At 44.5% G+C, this 18,331-nt stretch overlaps 1 protein-coding gene across 1 annotated transcript in view; it reads left to right on the top strand.

The window, feature by feature from the left end:
• The first annotated feature begins 106 nt into the window (after positions 1-106).
• LOC113177263 (uncharacterized) overlaps positions 107-18,331 on the top strand; it is a 30,708-nt gene continuing 12,483 nt past the window's right edge. Inside the window, exon 1 of the mRNA XM_077802094.1 lies at positions 107-288. Within this exon, the coding sequence (XP_077658220.1) occupies positions 268-288 (21 nt within the window). The 5' untranslated portion in view covers positions 107-267. The remainder of the gene's footprint in view (positions 289-18,331) is intronic.

The raw sequence follows: 18,331 nt of genomic DNA on the forward strand, positions 1-18,331 counted from the left end.
GCGGGGCCTGGAGGCTGTCCCTCAGGGCGGCGCTGTCCAATCAGGCGCGCAGCCGGGGCAAGGGCGGGCTTCCGCAGTCTCGCGCTTTCCTCGCTAGACCGCACGGCTCAGCTCCTTCCTCCTCAGGTCGCATGTCTTGGGTACGGATTCCCGTCGCAGCCAGAGACCCCCACGAGATCGGGTGGCCGAAGTTCCTTCGTGAGGACGGCAGGTGACCCCGGAGCCCAAACGGAGAGTGTGCGGCCAGGGATCGCCAGGGGCACAGGAATGGCGGGACCTGGCGTGCGGGTGAGCGACGGAGCGGGCCGAATCCCGGCCGGTGGGTGGCCCTGGGGCCTGTCCCCTGGTTCCGCCGGGTGGGCTGGGAGGCGGGTCCCCTGGTCAGCTGCACACTGTGTTACCGAGTCCCGGCCGGCGGCTGGCCCTGGGGCCTCTCCCCTGGTCCCGCAGGGTAGGCTGGGAGGAGGGTTCCCGGTCAGCTGCAGAGCGTGTTAATGAGTCCCCCTCGGCTGGCCCTGGACTCCAGACCCTTGGTCCCTCCGGACGGACTGAGAGCGAGTCCCGGTGGTTCGCTGCGGAGGATGGCATTGTCCGCGCTGGCGGGTGGCCCTGGGCCCTGACCCCTGTCGCAGGGGTCTGTGGGGTCGGATGGGCCGTGGGTCCCTGAGATCAGCTGCAGAGCGTTCGACCGAGTCTCAGCTTGGGCGGTCTCCCTGACCTCTGTCCCATGGGTGAGCTGGGCAGCAGGTCCCTGTCCTCTTTTTCTTCTCCCTGTTGGCGACGTCCCTGGTTCAGATCTGTGCAGCTTATGTGGCCTGATGCTCCCAGAGTGTGTGGTGAGAAGGGAAGGGTCAGGGAGGGATCTGGACCCAGGTGTGTTCTGACTGTGACATTTGGCTTTAGGGGTTCCAGTCTGTCCCTCTTTTCTCCACAGGATTAATCTGTGAGTCCTACAGACACATACTCCTAAATGTGCAGGGAACAGTATCAAATCCATTTTCCATTCTGGAACCTGGCTCCTCCTAAGGCTGGCAGCAGACACCTGAAATTCCAGTTCCCTCCCACATTCCCAGATGCCAACTGCACCCTCCAGTTCACACTTTGCCAACCATTTGTTCCAGTCTACGTTCAAATAGACAGTGTTTTAATTATCAAAAGTTTTACAACAATGGATGATTTAAATTTTAAATAATTTTTTATTTTTTATTTTTTTTTTTTGAAAGGTGGGCAAACATTTCCCATGACTGGAAAGCAGACAGGAATGACCTGGAACTTGAGTTTAAAAAGTACTTATGCCTCTCTTCATCATGTCTAGGCACAGACACAGTCTCTCTGGGCAGAGGTGTTATTGGCCATTACACAGGATCCTGTGTCCTCAGCCACTGTCCTGTCCTTTGGTGGGGCTGCAACTAGGTGCCCACAGCTTCCCTGTGCCCTGCAGGGTGCAGGCAGTTTCAGACCCTGGGTCAGCTCCTCCTAGAGGGCAACCTGAGGTGTGGGGAGCAGCCTCCTAGGGGAGCAACTGGAGACACCAGGGTCAGGCAGTGAGATGCTGGTGTTGGGGGAACATGACACACATGGTTCCTGCCCTCTAGATGTGCTCAGAGCTGTGAAAGAAGAACAGTTATCCCTAAGAGCAGGGAAATCTGGCCCCAGCAAGGTGGAGCAAAGCCCTACAAAGCTCTTCAGCAGCAGGAGGGGGTGGGAGGATGTGCCTGGTGACAGAGGCCTGACCAAGCTGAGGTCTGACAGGTCAGTGTCCAGTGGTGCTGCAGCTCCCTGGGTTTGTTGCCTTGGAAAGACTTGCTCACTTATTTAACTTCAGTTTTTCATTAGTTGTAAAATGTAATTTAATGCTAGAGCTGGAAGATTAGAGAATATTACTAAAGGACAAGGTAGAATTATAAGTCAGGGTAAGAAACCAGATTAAAGAAAAAAGGAAACATTTGGTCTTATATTTCATTATTTAAAGATACTTATGTACTGTTTTGCTTCCCCAGAGTGAGTTTACTGAGTTTCTTGGAATAATTCTTTTTTTTTTTTAATTTAATTTGGTGGGGGTGGGGGTGGTAATTTAATATAGAATTCCAGGGCTTTGTTCTGGGAATGCTATCTGGGAATAGAAATGGTGGAAATCTGTATTTCTTTCTTTCTTTCTTTTTTTAATTTTAGTTGTAAATGGATCTTTATTTATATGTGGTGCTGAGACTCAAACCCAGGGCCTCACACATGCTAGTCAAGTGCTCTACCATTGAGTCACAATCCCAGCCCCAGGAAATCTATTGCAGTGTGGCTCATTCCTAGAAGAAATTTTGGTGGATAAGTTTGTTTCATTATTACAGAGATTCAACCTTACTCATTAGTTGCTCAGGATCTTGCTCAGTCACTGAGGCTGGATTTGAACTTGTGTTTCTCCTGTGTCATCCTCTGGAGTCACTGGGATTAGAGGTCTGTACTACCACATCTTGCTAGTTAAAAATTCTTATGTATCTTTTCCTCCCCCAGGGTGAGAGTACTCACTATGCTTCTCGGATATGTTCTTTGGGGCTTGGGGGGTGGATTAAAACAGAATTCCAGGACTTTGCTTTGGGAATGCCACCTGGGAAAAGAAATAGAATCTTGTTCCAGTGTGGTTGCAGAGTGCAAGGCAGTCCTTGCTTCCCCAGTGCTGAAATATAACACCAGAGAAGCACGCCAAGGCAATTTTAGAGTGGAAAGTAGAAGCTTTATTAATGTCAGCAGAAAAGACTTCTCCCTGGAAGAAGAAGGGGACCCAAGACTGGAATCTGTGGAAGGGCAATGTCTTCCCCTTTTTATTTTTTTTTATTTTTTTATTTTTTTTTAAAGAGAGAGTGAGAGAGGAGAGAGAGAGAGAGAATTTTTAATATTTATTTTTTAGTTCTCGGCAGACACAACATCTTTTTGTTGGTATGTGGTGATGAGGATCGAACCGGGGCCGCACGCATGCCAGGCAAGCCCGCTACCGCTTGAGCCACATCCCTAGCCCCGTCTTCGCCTTTTTATAGCTGAGGTCTTCTTTCAGCTTTCCCTCATTCCTGTCCTTTGTTCTGTTACCTTTCAGTGATGGAATGTAGGTGGGAAGGCCCAAAGGGTGGGGACAGGTGGACCAAAGGTGTAATCTGGATAGGAAGGACTTTTGGATGAGCATCTCCCTGTTTGCTAGGAGCTGCTTCATTAACATTTCCCTGGGTTGGACTCTGGTCCTTGGGAACATTAACATTTCAATTTCCCAAGTGGTGCTCTGCTTTCCTGGACTACATTCTCAACATGGCCTTTACTTTCGATTTTACTGGATATGAGACCTGTTAGACCCAATTTACCTAACTACACTAACTACCTATCTTTAAATCTGGCTTCAGTTTCATTAGAAAGATTCACCAAAACATCAGCTCCTGTAGTTTGCAGGGGTTTGGCAGTGGATGGGTCTGTTCTGTACCCTGTGAACTGCAGGTGAATGTTTTAACACTGACACTATTGACCAAAACTAGGCAATTCCTAATAGTAGTCACCTGTGATGAATGAATACCAAATATGTTATCTTGGAAATACTAATTAAATAACATGTTTATTGGCTGATAGGGAATAAGTTTGACTTTCCTGTTGAAGTGTGTCTTAAAATTTTTCCTCCTTAAACATAAACACTTGAGTTTGAGTGATTTTTCTGAGTTCTTTAAACACCAAGTCTCTTCGGATTGGAAACATGACTGAGAAGCAGAGATCCTTGATCCTAGTGACTATAATCCAAGGCCAGAATTGGTCCTGCAAAAGGAAGGTCCAGTCAGAGGTCTCTGGGCAGCCTCCCCTGCAGAGGCCTAGGCTGCTCACACTAACCTTGGAAGGAGCCCTTTAGACTGAGAAGCTACAGAACTCTGGAAACCTGGGGTCCTCAGGCAGATGTGGGGAGGGATGGGAATGCTAAGGGGATTCCCTTTCTGAGGGTGCATATTGTCCAAGGCTGTTCCCAGAGTGTGCAATGAAACAAAAACAGATTCGGGTGAGAAGCACTTATTTTAAGGAGCACTGCAGGAGAGGGGAGAACCACAGGTGAGCTCTGCAAGCACCCACAGCTTCTGTAGAAAAGGGCTGCTTTCCTAGGGAGGGGCAAACAGGGTTAGGAAGCTGTAGGGAGGATAGCAAGGAGCAGGGCAGGACAGAGAATGTTTCCCAGAAGTCAGCCTGTTCTCAGGAGGGATCAGGAAGGAGGCTGTATGGGGTTTACAGCTGCCTTTGGGTCAGAGTTCAGGGTCCTGGAGGAAGGAGGGAAACTTGAGTTTGATTAAGATTTGTTCTAATCACTGAAGAGAAAACTGCAGTTCATTGCTTAGGAGGGAACAAAGAGGGGAGGTATTTTTAGGATCAGGGTGTGACTGCCATGGGTTAAAAAAGCGACCTCTAAGTGATAATGAGAAGGGGGTCTCTGCAGGAACTGCTCTAGCAGAAAGCAGAAAAGGGGGTTTCTTCATTCATAGATCTTTCCCAGATTCCCTTTGGCACTTTCTTTTTCTTATATATCTTTTTTCATTTTGGCCAATCCTAAATTGTATCCTTTATAGTAAACTAAACATAAGTGACATGCTTTGCTAAAATCAAATCATTGAACTTGAGGAGGAGGTATTGAGGGTCCTTTGTTTTCCTGCCTCTCCCCCCCCCCCCCATCTTTCTTGCTGAGGACTTGACTAGGCCCAGGAAATGCTCCCTGGGAGGGCCAAAAGTTGAGAAACTGGTGGGCTTAAAGGGGAAGGGCAGGGTGGAGTAGACAAGGACACATTAACAACTTTATAGCTCCCTGTAGGGAGGGGAAATTCCAGGGACAGGTTACCTAGGCAACAGGTTGGAGCAGGGGCTGGTTCTTGATAAGGGTGGAGGAAGGGCTCAGACTAACTTAAAATTGGATACCTTGACCCCACCTGATTTACCTATCTACATTGCCTGCCTAATTCTGGCTTCAATGTCAGAATTGAACTGTTGAACAAGTAGTTTAAGAGAAAGTATTGATGTTCAGCAGATTCACACTGTAGGTGTCAGAAGGGGTTTCAGGGAAAAGGCCTCAGTGGCCAGGACCCTCATGTTCCTGCTGGTGGGTACTGGGTGAAAGTGAGAACTAGAAGTCCTACATAAGGAACATTCCACTCTAGGGAGAGGAGAGCACAGTGACCTTCCAGAACCAAATGTCCTAGCTGCACAGGTTCCCTCATTCCTAGGAGGAGCCACCTGGGCTGCATCCACTGTGAGAATGGTTTCCAAGCTTGGGAATGTGTTTAGCCAACAATTGGGATTCCTGGTGAACTGTGGGAGACAGGCTGCTTCCTGAGCCAGTCCTATGGTTTCTTTGTTATGCTCGAATTCGGGATCCCTAAAAAAACCACCAGAGACCCAAGATCGATGTAAGCAGCAAAGAGGTGTTTATTTCGAGCTAGCTTGGTCCTCCACGAGCACACAGCAACTGGTGATGCTGAGAGGTTCTGAGCCCAGGGTTTGCAACAATTTTATACATTCTTTGGAGAAGGCAGGGACCCCCACATACATCATAGCATCTCTTAGCAAATCACACACCGTGGGAAAATCAAATAACAACTCTAAAACACGATTAGCACATTCACTTGCAGGAACAAGTTGGGTAGGGGTGATTGGTTACTACAAGAGGGGGATTCATTTGAACTGATTGGTTTAAGCCAAGAGGTGTGTTCTGTGCTAAACTACATGGTTTCCCAACACATTATCAACCACCATGAACTACTGGGAGGGTCATCTGGCATCCCAGGTGTTTCCCTGTCTCACGCTGATTGGTGGCTGCTAGGAGGTTGCTATGGGTCCCCACCTAGCCTGACTGAGTCAGGGACACCTGGCACAGCAGATCTCTCCTGTTATTTGTAGATAAACAACTTAGCAGGGAGGGAATGTGCCTAGGAGTTCTCTGTGGGTCTATCCAAGGACAAAGGTCATGTCCCTTTCTTGGACAGGCTTTGCTCTGAGGTAGAGGCTGGTTTTTCATCTTCTGTCACATCTGGCTGCCATACAATTCCAATTTGCCCCCAAGTACATAGAATTTCATTCCTTGATTGAATATGAATTTTTTAAAAATATTTTTTAAATATCAATGGACCTTTATTTTATTTCTTTATATGCGGTGCTGAGAATCGAACCCAGTACCTCACACATGCTAGGCAAGCACTTGACCACTGAGCCATGACCCCAGCCCTTGAATATAAAATTTTTATGTTTTTGGTTAATACTTAAGTGAATAGAGTGTGATATAAAGAACAAAGAGTTCTTGAAGTTTTTTTATTTGTACCTGTCTGTTTCTGTTTACTTCCCTGTGGCTACACATACTGCTTTTTATGAAATACCATGAGCATTTTTTTGTGTCCCCATGTTCATAGGAAAGATGTTCAGTCATTTTCTTATGATGAATTCACTTATGAGGTTATTTCTGTTTTAATATCCTGCATGTTAATTCAATTTGTTTCTGAAATGTGCAGACATTTCCCCTGAAGTAGAGCAGCCTTTTTGTACCCTAATTTTTTTATTCCTATATTAGCTGCAATGCACACAACTTTTTAAAAATAATATTTATTTTTTAGTTTCAGGGAGACACAATATATTTTATGTGGTGCTGAGGATTGAAATCAGTGCCTCATTCATGCTAGGCCATGCTGTACCACTGAGCCCAAACCGCCCCACCCTATTATAGTTTGATGGAGCTGTCTCATTCTTAATAGACTTGAGTTTTTTCCTTTGGACTTTATTTTTTAACATAAGAGAATCTATAGGACAGGTGTTTGTTGGGCTCCCAGAAGTAAATCCTTAAGTGTCCCCTCCTGGCCACCTGGGACTGAGCCTTTCTGGGAACATATTTCAGCAGTCAGAGTCTGGCTCCCATTTTGGGACCCTGCTTACAGTTCTCCAAGTGGGTATGTTTTTTTTTTTTTTTTTTTTTTTTTTGTATCAGGGATTGAACTCAGGGCTCTCCACCACTGAGCCACATCCCCAGCCTTAGTTTGTATTTTATTCAGAGACAGGGTCTCAATGAGTTGCTTAGTAGCTCCCTTTTGCTGAGACTGTCTTTGAGCTCGAAATCCTCCTGTCTCAGCTACCCTAGCTACTGGGATTACAGGCATGTACCCCCACACACAGCTTACACATGGTTTTTTTATTCTGAACCATGGGTGAAGCAGGCTTCTTACCTGACTGGGTTCAAGTATTTGTTTTTCTTTCTCTCTAATTCCTTTTATTGTCATATAATTAGTTTTTTATGAACTTAATAATTGTATTTCCTTTTAATCTTTTCATTTTATTGGCTGGAAATGGGTTGACTGAGAAGTAAAGTGAGTGGAAGCCTTGGCATTGCAGCACTGGTCTCTTCCCAAGTGTTGGATGCCTGTCTCCCTCCTTTCCAGTCTGGCCTGACCTGGTACCCACCTCTCAGGTCAGGATCAGCTGCCTTGGAACAAGGAGTGTGTAATTCCTCACCTTGCTTGTAACTGTGCCCAGGCAGAAGATGCAGGAAAGGCCTCCAGAGAGCAGGAAGACAACAGGACCTCCTTAAGTGGAAATGTCCCCTGGTGGGACTGGTCCCCTTGCAGGGAGGAAACCCTGCCTGAAAAGGGCTTTTGCCTACTACCTGGCTTCCCACTATCCTTCTGGCCTCATTTATCCAGGAGTCTCCTGTCACTCAGTGCCCCAGGGTGTGCATATGTGGTCTGGGTTTTGCAGGGGTCTTGTGGAGCCCTGGGCAAGCAGCAGGCAACTGGTGAGAGGGGGAGCCTTCCACAGTTTCAGAGGCCTCCATCTCTCACCCTGTGCAGCTCAGAATCCATCTCCAGGACTGTGTCTTCTCTGTTGTGTGAGGCCCAAGTGGCTCTGGCTCAGGTCTGTCTCCCTGTGACCTGCAGCTGCTATGAGGTCCACAGGAAGGAAGTCAGGACTCCCCAGAAGGCAGGAAATGATGAGTGTGTGGGGCCAGGAACTGCTCTTGGAGGTGGGCTAGCTAGAACTGGTGGGAACCAGCTGTGTCTGGACTCTGAACACCCACTCTCAGCTCTAGAGTCAGCCAGCCCAGACCTGAGTCAGATGCTTCTACTGCTCACCTCTTGGTGCCTTCAGGCCATGATATGGGCTGGTGCAGGTGGGTTCCCCTTGTGCTGCCTGGTCTACCCCTATTTTGGCAGAACCCTCTCTGCCCAGCTGGACCCCAGCCCTAGGCCCTCTGTGTGCAGTGAAGGCAGAGTGGGATCCTGACTCTGGTCTAGGGCTGCTGTGTGGAAGATGCTGGTCTGAAATGTCCTTGTTCCTCCTTCTCCCCATGAGTCACCTTGCTTTCCCCTACCAGCCCCTTACCATTCCTGTCCTGTGCTCACATTTCCAGATTCCCCCCCCCCCCCCCAGTTCACTGCATTATCCACTCTTTGCTCCTCACACTGCATTCACTGGGCACAGCCTCAGAGATTTGTTTTCTGTGTGTGAGTTTGCCATGTGGTGAGAGCAGAGGACAGTCAGCTGGAACTCCACTGTTTAAATTGACTTTGTGCCTCTGTTACTTTACTTTCTCCATGCATAAAACTTTATTGGAATAATTTGTGCAGAGGTTTCCTTTGAAAACCTCACAGGATTCCATGTCCTCAGCCACTGGCCTGTCCTTTTTTTGGGGGTGCCCCAAGGTACCCACAGGTTACCCTTTGTCCTTCAGGTTGTAGGTGATTTGAGGCCCTGGGTCAGCTCCTCCTAGAGGACATCCTGAGCTGTGGGGTGCACCCTTTAAGGAGATCAGCTGGGGGCATTGGGACTGAGAAATCTCCAGGAATAGGCCTCATCTAGACAGCTACCTCCTAGGGACACTGTCTCTTCCAGGCCCTGTTCCCATTTCTTGGAGACAGGAGGACAGTCAGCCTGTGGATGCTGGTGCTGACAGGCCAGGTCAGAAGTAATTCCTGCCTCTTGCATTCTGTCATGTTTTGAAGGAGCAAAAACTCCAGAGCATAAGAACCATCCACCCAGTGCACTGGTGTGCAACCCTGACCAGCCTCACAGGCTGGAGTCATGGTCTAGGTCTCTTGGGCGGTGATTGTGGAGTATTTAATTGAGCAGGACCAGGTGGGAGGAGGATGCCCAGCTTGTAGGAACCTTACCTGCCCCTTCAGCTTAACATCTATGTTTCCTCAGCTCCAGCTCTTTCTGTGTTCATGACTTTGAAATGACCTGCTCCCTTATTAGATATCCAGTTTTCCTCAAATGTGAAATGTATTTATTCAGAGCTAAGCAAGGTAAAATATTGAAAAAGGAAAAAGTAGATTTCAAAAGAAGATATATATATATATAATATATATATTTTTTGAAGATATATATATATATATAATATATATATATTTTCATTTAATAAGAATTCATATTTGTCTTTCTGCTTCCTCTGAGCATGGGAAGAAAGTTTCTGTGACCTAACTTTTTTAAGTTTCTAGGATGAATAATGGTGTCTCTCATTTCTTCTAAAGTATCATGTCCTTTTTCTTTCTTTTTTTTTAAAAGAGTGAGAGAGGAGAGAGAGAGAGAGAGAGAGAGAGGGAAAATTTTTTTAATATTTATTTTCTAGTTTTCGGCGGACACAACATCTTTGTTGGTATGTGGTGCTGAGGATCGAACCCGGGCCGCACGCATGCCAGGCGAGCGTGCTATCACTTGAGCCACATCCCCAGCCCTGTCCTTTTTCTTAACTTAGCTATGGTTTATCCATTTAAGGATGTCCATGAAGAACCTGCTTTTGATTTTGAATCTCTATTGATTTCCTAATCACAGTTTCATTGATGTCTTTAATTATATGCTAGCATCAGATGTAGGTTCTCCTTGGTCTTCATTCTTTAGTTCCAAAGTGGATAAATGAATGATTTTTTAAAATTTTATCAAAATTACATTTATTAAATAATTTTTTTTTATTGTTGGTCGTTCAAAACATTACATAGTTCCTCATACATCATATTTCACAGTTTGATTCAAATGAGTTATGAACTCCCAATTTTATCCCGTATACAGATTGCTGTATCACATCAGTTACCCTTCCATTGATTGACATATTGCCTTTCTAGTGTCTGATGTATTCTGCTGTCTATATTATTCTCTACTATCCCCCCTCCCCTCCCCTCCCCTCCCCTTTTCTCTCTCTACCCCTTCTACTGTAAATCACTTCTTCCATTTGAATTATCTTTTTTTTTTTTTTTTTTTTTTTATTTTTATTTTTTTTTATTGGTCGTTCATAACATTACATAGTTCTTAATACATCATATTACACGGTTTGATTCAAGTGGATTATGAACTCCCCCTTTTACCCCGTATACAAATTGCTGTATCACATCAGTTACCCTTCCATTGATTGACATATTGCCTTTCTAGTGTCTGATGTATTCTGCTGTCTGTCCTATTCTCTACTATCCCCCCTCCCCTCCCCTTCCCTCCCCTCCCCCCCTCCCCTTTTCTCTCTCTACCCCTTTTACTGTAAATCATTTCTTCCATTTGTATTATCTTGTCTTACCCCTCCATTCCTCTTATATGACATTTTGTATAACCCTGAGGATCGCCTTCCATTTCCATGCACTTTCCCTTCTCACTCCCTTTCCCTCCCACCTCTCATCCCTGTTTAATGTAAATATTCTTCTCAAGCTCTTCGTCCCTACCCTGTCCTTGTTAACTCCCCTTATATCAAAGGAGTCATTTGGTATTTGTTTTTTAAAGATTGACTAGCTTCACTTAGCATAATCTGCTCTAATGCCATCCATTTCCCTCCAAATTCTATGATTTTGTCATTTTTTAATGCAGAATAATACTCCATTGTATATAAATGCCACATTTTTTTTATCCATTCATCTATTGAAGGGCATCTAGGCTGGTTCCACAGTCTTGCTATCGTGAATTGAGCTGCTATGAACATCGATGTAGCAGTGTCCCTGTAGCATGCTCTTGTTAGGGCTTTAGGGAATAGACCGAGAAGGGGAATAGCTGGGTCAAATGGTGGTTCCATTCCCAGCTTTCCGAGAAATCTCCATACTGCTTTCCAAATTGGCTGCACCAATTTGCAGTCCCACCAGCAATGAACAAGAGTGCCCTTTTCCCCGCATCCTCTCCAGCACTTATTGTTGTTTGACTTCCTAATGGCTGCCAGACTTACTGGAGTGAGATGGTATCTTAGGGTAGTTTTGATTTGCATTTCTCTGACTGCTAGCGATGGTGAGCATTTTTTCATGTACTTGTTGATTGATTGTATGTCCTCCTCTGAGAAGTGTCTGTTCAGGTCCTTGGCCCATTTATTGATTGGGTTATTTGTTATCTTATTGTCTAATTTTTTGAGTTCTTTGTATATTCTGGTTATTAGGGCTCTATCTGAAGTGTGTGGAGTAAAGATTTGTTCCCAGGATGTAGGCTCCCTGTTTATCTCTCTTATTGTTTCTTTTGCTGAGAAAAAACTTTTTAGTTTGAGTAAGTCCCATTTGTTGATTCTATTTGTTAACTCTAGCGCTATGGGTGTCCTATTGAGGAATTTGGAGCCCGATCCCACAGCGTGTAGATCATAACCAACTTTTTCTTCTATCAGATGCCGTGTCTCTGATTTAATATCAAGCTCCTTGATCCATTTTGAGTTAACTTTTGTGCACGGTGAGAGATAGGGATTCAGATTCATTTTGGTGCAAATGGATTTCCCGTTTTCCCAGCACCATTTGTTGAAGATGCTATCCTTCCTCCATTGCATGCTTTTAGCCCCTTTATCAAATATAAGATAGTTGTAGTTTTGTGGATTGGTTACTGTGTCCTCTATTCTGTACCATTGGTCCACCCGCCTGTTTTGGTACCAGTACCATGCTGTTTTTGTTACTATTGCTCTGTAGTATAGTTTGAAGTCTGGTATCGCTATACCGCCTGATTCACACTTCCTGCTTAGTATTGTTTTTGCTATTCTGGGTCTTTTATTATTCCATATGAATTTCATGATTCTTTTATCGATTTCTACAAGATATGCTGTTGGGATTTTGATTGGCATTGCATTGAACTTATAGAGAACTTTTGGTAATATCGCCATTTTGATGATGTTAGTTCTGCCTGTCCATGAGCAGGGTATGTTTTTCCATCTTCTAAGGTCTTCTTCTATGTCTTTCTTTAGGGTTCTGTAATTTTCATTGTATAAATCTTTCACCTCTTTTGTTAGGTTGATTCCCAAGTATTTTATTTTTTGGGGGGATATTGTGAATGGAGTAGTTGTCCTCATTTCCGTTTCAGAGGATTTGTCGCTGATATACAGGAATGCCTTTGATTTATGCGTGTTGATCTTATATCCTGCCACTTTGCTGAATTCATTTATTAGCTCTAATAGCTTCTTTGTAGACCCTTTTGGGTCTGCTAGGTATAGAATCATATCATCTGCAAATAGTGATAATTTAAGTTCTTCTTTTCCTATTTTTATGCCTTTAATTTCTTTTGTCTGTCTAATTGCTCTAGCCAGTGTTTCGAGGACTATGTTGAACAGAAGTGGTGAGAGAGGGCATCCCTGTCTTGTACCAGATCTTAGAGGGAATGCCTTCAATTTTTCTCCATTCAGAATGATGCTGGCCTGTGGCTTATCATAGATTGCTTTTACAATGTTGAGGTATGATCCTGTTATCCCTAATTTTTCTAGCGTTTTGAACATAAAGGGATGCTGTACTTTGTCGAATGCTTTTTCTGCATCTATCGAGATGATCATATGGTTCTTATTTTTAAGTCTGTTGATGTGGTGAATAACATTTATTGATTTCCGTATATTAAACCAGCCTTGCATCCCAGGGATGAATCCTACTTGATCATGATGTATAATTTTTTTGATATGTATTTGAATCCGATTCGCCAGAATTTTATTGAGGATTTTTGCATCAAGGTTCATTAGAGATATTGGTCTGTAGTTTTCCTTCTTTGACGTGTCTTTGTCTGGTTTCGGAATCAGGGTGATGTTGGCCTCGTAGAATGAATTTGGAAGTTCTCCCTCTTTTTCTATTTCCTGAAATAGCTTGAAAAGTATTGGTGTTAGTTCCTCTTTAAAGGTTTTGTAAAACTCTGCTGTATACCCATCCGGTCCTGGGCTTTTCTTAGTTGGTAGTCTTTTGATGGTTTCTTCTATTTCCTCTATTGTTATTGGTCTGTTTAGGTTGTCTATATCCTCCTGGCTCAATCTGGGCAGATCATAGGACTCAAGGAATTTATCTATGCCTTCAGTATCTTCTATTTTATTGGAGTATAAGGATTCAAAGTAATTTCTGATTATCTTCTGTATTTCTGAAGTGTCTGTTGTGATATTGCCTTTTTCATCCCGTGTGCTAGTAATTTGGGTTCTCTCTCTTCTTCTCTTCGTTAGCATGGCTAAGGGTCTGTCAATTTTATTTATTTTTTCAAAGAACCAGCTTTTAGTTTTGTCAATTTTTTCAATTGTTTCTTTTGTTTCAATTTCATTAATTTCAGCTCTGATTTTAATTATTTCTTGCCTTCTACTTCTTTTGCTGTTGTTTTGCTCTTCTTTTTCTAGGATTTTGAGATGAAGTATGAGATCATTTATTTGTTGGTTTTTTCTTTTTTTGAGGAATGAACTCCAAGCAATGAATTTTCCTCTTAGAACTGCTTTCAATGTGTCCCATAGATTCCGATATGTTGTGTCTGTGTTTTCATTTAACTCTAGGAATTTTTTAATTTCCTCCTTGATGTCTTCTAAAACCCATTGATCACTCAGCAACCTATTGTTCATTCTCCAGGTGATGCTTGATTTTTCCTTTCTTCTTTTATCATTGATTTTCAGTTTCATTCCATTATGATCAGATAAGATGCATGGTATTATCTCTACCCCTTTGTATTGTCTAAGAGTTGCCCTGTGACATAGTATATGGTCTATTTTTGAGAAGGTTCCATGTGCTGCTGAGAAAAAAGTGTAGCTACTTGATGTTGGGTGGTATAGTCTATATATGTCAATTAAGTCTAGGTTGTTAATTGTGTTATTGAGTTCTATAGTTTCCTTATTTAACTTTTGTTTGGAAGATCTGTCCAGTGGTGAGAGAGGTGTGTTGAAGTCTCCCATGATTATTGTATGTTGGTCTATTAGACTCTTGAACTTGAGAAGAGTTTGCTTGATGAACACAGCTGCACCATTATTTGGGGCATATATATTTATGATTGTTATGTCTTGTTGGTGTATGGTTCCCTTGAGCAGTATGAAGTGTCCTTCTATATCCCTTTTGATTAGCTTTGGCTTGAAATCTATTTTATTAGATATGAGTATGGACACTCCTGCTTGTTTCCGCGGTCCATATGAGTGATATGATTTTTCCCAACCTTTCACCTTCAGTCTATGTATATCTTTTCCTATCAAATGCGTCTCCTGTAGACAGCATATTGTTGGGTCTTGTTTTTTGATCCATTCTACTAGCCTGTGTCTCTTAATTGGTGAGTTTAAGCCATTAACATTTAGGGTTATTATTGAGATATGGTTTGTTCTTCTATCCATATTTGTTTATTGATGTTACTAAACCTGATTTGTTATCCTCTTTGACTACTTTCCCCCCTTTACTGTCCTACCTCCCATTGTTGGTTTTCAAAGTTATTTTCCATTTCCTCTTCCTGTAATGTTTTGCCAAGGATTTTTTGAAGAGATGGTTTTCTAGCTGCGAATTCTTTTAACTTTTGTTTATCGTGGAAGGTTTTAATTTCATCTTCTAATCTGAAGCTTAATTTCGCCGGATACACGATTCTTGGTTGGAACCCATTTTCTTTCAGTGTTTGAAATATGTTATTCCAGGATCTTCTAGCTTTCAGAGTCTGTGTTGAGAGATCAGCTGTTATCCTGATTGGTTTACCCCTAAATGTAATCTGCTTTCTTTCTCTTGCAGCTTTTAAAATTCTCTCCTTATTCTGTATGTTGGACATTTTCATTATAATGTGTCTAGGTGTGGATCTCTTAAGATTTTGCACATTCGGCGTCCTGTAGGCTTCTAGGATTTGGGATTCTGTCTCATTCTTCAAGTCTGGGAAGTTTTCTCGTATTATTTCACTGAAAAGACTTTTTATTCCTTTGGTTTGGAGCTCTATGCCTTCCTGTATCCCAATGACTCTTAAATTTGGTCTTTTGATATTATCCCATAATTCTTGGATGTTCTGCTCATGGTTTCTTAGCAGACTTGCTGAGCTGTCTATGTTCTTTTCCAGTTGAAATACTTTGTCTTCATTGTCTGATGTTCTCTCTTCTAAGTGATCTACTCTGCTGGTAGTATTCTCAATTGAGTTTTTAAGTTGGTTTATAGCTTCCTGCATTTCTAGAATTTCTATTTGTTTGTTTTTTATTACCTCTATCTCCCTGTGAAATTGATCTTTTACTTCCTGGATTTGTTTGTCAATGTGATCTTTCATTGTCTGATTTTGCTGTCTCATGTCTTCCTTGAGACTCCAGATCATCTGAAGGATATAAATCCTGATGTCTTTATCTGACATTCCATCTGTTGCAGCTATTACCTCTTCTAAAGTTGAGTTGACCTGCATTGCTTGTGGTCCTTTCTTTCCTTGTCTTTTCATACTGCTGACGTTTCTTTCTGCTTGGTGCCACTGTTGTGTTTTTGAAATTTACCCCCTATTTATTTATGTTGCTCTTGTATAGTTGGGAAGTCTCCCTTGCAGGGCGGGTATTGGCTGTGTTCCTCCTCTAATTATGGTGGTCTGTCTACCCTGCTGATCGGTCGCAGGTCTGCCCCCGCTGCGGGCACGGGTGGTGGCTTTGCTCTGCCCCCACTCCAATTGTGGTAACTTAACTACCACGCCCTGGGATCGTTGGTCCTGATCTGGATGTGGGTGGCGGCTCAGCTGGGCCCCCCCCGCTCCAATTGGTGTGACGAGTCTACCGCGCTGGCAGACCTCTAGGCCGGTGGGTCGCAGTTCTGCACAGCCCCCACTCCCAATGGGGGTACCTAACTACCTCTCCAACGGGTCGCTGAGCCCCCTCCGGACCCGGGCGGCGACCCTGCTCCACCCCCACTCCAACCAGTGTGACGCGACTGCCTCGGTGTTACGTGTCCACCCCGCTGGCAAGCTACCTGGCCTGTCTTGCCAGTTGGCGGCAGGTCTGCCTGCCCTGCTTGCTCGGATGGCAGCTCCGCACAGCCCCTACTCCAAATGAGGTTACTTGGCTGCTGCGCCGCGGAATCGGAATCGCTGGTCCTATTCTATGCGTGGGCGGCTGCTCTCTTCAGCCCCAGCTGCGTTTGGGGTGTCATGGCACCACGCCGGCGGGTCACTTGGACTGCTCTGGGCGCAGGAGGAAGATCCACTCTGTCCCTACAACACCCCGCCGGACCCTGATTGAGAAGCAGTCACCGCCGGTTCCCTAGCCTTGGGCCAAAGCAGCTTAGGTAGCCGGAACCCCGCCTCTCCGATCTGATACACTCTCCGCTGGGAGCTGGCTCCAGGGAGCGACGCCACGGGTTTCCCAGCCCCAGGTCAAAACTGTTCCGGGAGTCAGAACCCAGTCGCCCCAAGCTCAGCGCATGCTCCACTTGGAGCTGGCCTCCGCCGGCAGTCTCCGCAGTTTCCTCAGACCTGGGGCAGGTTAGCCCCGGGAACCCGAATCCAGCTGCTCAGTGCCCGGCGCACGCCTTGCCAGGCACGAGCCTCTAGGAGTATTCTCCACAAGAACCCCCGCCCCGAGCCTGAGCAGAAAATCTGTCTGCTAGAAGCAGGCAAATACCAGCCTGTTATCACCTGTTCGTAGTTGAATGGGCTGAGATCAGTAGAACACGGGGATGATTACATCATCTCTCCGAAATGGCGGCTGCTGTTCTCCACTGTGGTCCGACCGGTGTCTGGAGCCAAACTGGGCCTCTTCTCTCCTCTGTTTCAAAGCTGGAACTCAGCGCTAAGGGCTCCGATGTACCACAGTTGGGAGCCCCCCCGGATCCGTATCGCTGTTCCCCGCTCCGGCACCCTGCCGCTCCCCGGCGTGCGCCACAGACTCCAGCCGCGGGGCGATCGCCTGTCAGGCTATGCGACCCTCCGTGCGGGGAAATGGAGCTCTCAGAGCCGAACTTCGCACGATGGAAATCTGTCCCATTTGAATTATCTTGTCTTACCCCTCCTTTCCTCTTATATGTCATTTTGTATAACCCTGAGGATCGCCTTCCATTTCCATGCGATTCCCCTTCTCGTTTCCTTTCCCTCCCACCTCTCAACCCTGTTAATGAAAATCTTTGTCTCAAGCTCTTCGTCCCTACCCTGTCCTTGTTTCCTCCCCTTATATCAGAGGAGTCATTTGGTATTTGTTTTTTAAAGATTGACTAGCTTCACTTAGCATAATCTGCTCTAATGCCATCCATTTCCCTCCAAATTCTATGATTTTGTCATTTTTAAATGCAGAGTAATACTCCATTGTGTATAAATGCCACATTTTTTTAATCCATTCATCTATTGAAGGGCATCTAGGCTGATTCCACAATCTTGCTATCGTGAATTGTGCTGCTATGAACATCGATGTAGCGGTGTCCCTGTAGCATGCTCTTATTAGGTCTTTAGGGAATAGACCGAGAAGGGGAATAGCTGGGTCAAATGGTGGTTCCATTCCCAGCTTTCCAAGAAATCTCCATACTGCTTTCCAAATTGGCTGCACCAATTTGCAGTCCCACCAGCAATGAACAAGAGTGCCCTTTTCCCCACATCCTCTCCAGCACTTATTGTTGTTTGACTTCCTAATGGCTGCCAATCTTACTGGAGTGAGATGGTATCTTAGGGTAGTTTTGATTTGCATTTCTCTGACTGCTAGCGATGGTGAGCATTTTTTCATGTACTTATTGATTGATTGTATGTCCTCTTCTGAGAAGTGTCTGTTCAGGTCCTTTGCCCATTTATTGATTGGGTTACTTGTTGTCTTATTGTCTAATTTTTTGAGTTCTTTATATATTCTGGTTATTAGGGCTCTATCTGAAGTGTGTGGAGTAAAGATTTGTTCCCAGGATGTAGGCTCCCTGTTTATCTCTCTTATTGTTTCTTTTGCTGAGAAAAAACTTTTTAGTTTGAGTAAGTCCCATTTGTTGATTCTAGTTGTTAACTCTTGCGCTATGGGTGTCCTATTGAGGAATTTGGAGCCTGCTCCCACAGTATGTAGATCATAACCAACTTTTTCTTCTATCAGATGCCGTGTCTCTGATTTAATATCAAGCTCCTTGATCCATTTTGAGTTAACTTTTGTGCAAGGCGAGAGATAGGGATTCAGATTCATTTTGATGCAAATGGATTTCCAGTTTTCCCAGCACCATTTGTTGAAGATGCTATCCTTCCTCCA

This window comes from Urocitellus parryii, chromosome 1, assembly GCF_045843805.1.
Source record: "Urocitellus parryii isolate mUroPar1 chromosome 1, mUroPar1.hap1, whole genome shotgun sequence".
Classification (NCBI taxonomy): domain Eukaryota; kingdom Metazoa; phylum Chordata; class Mammalia; order Rodentia; family Sciuridae; genus Urocitellus; species Urocitellus parryii.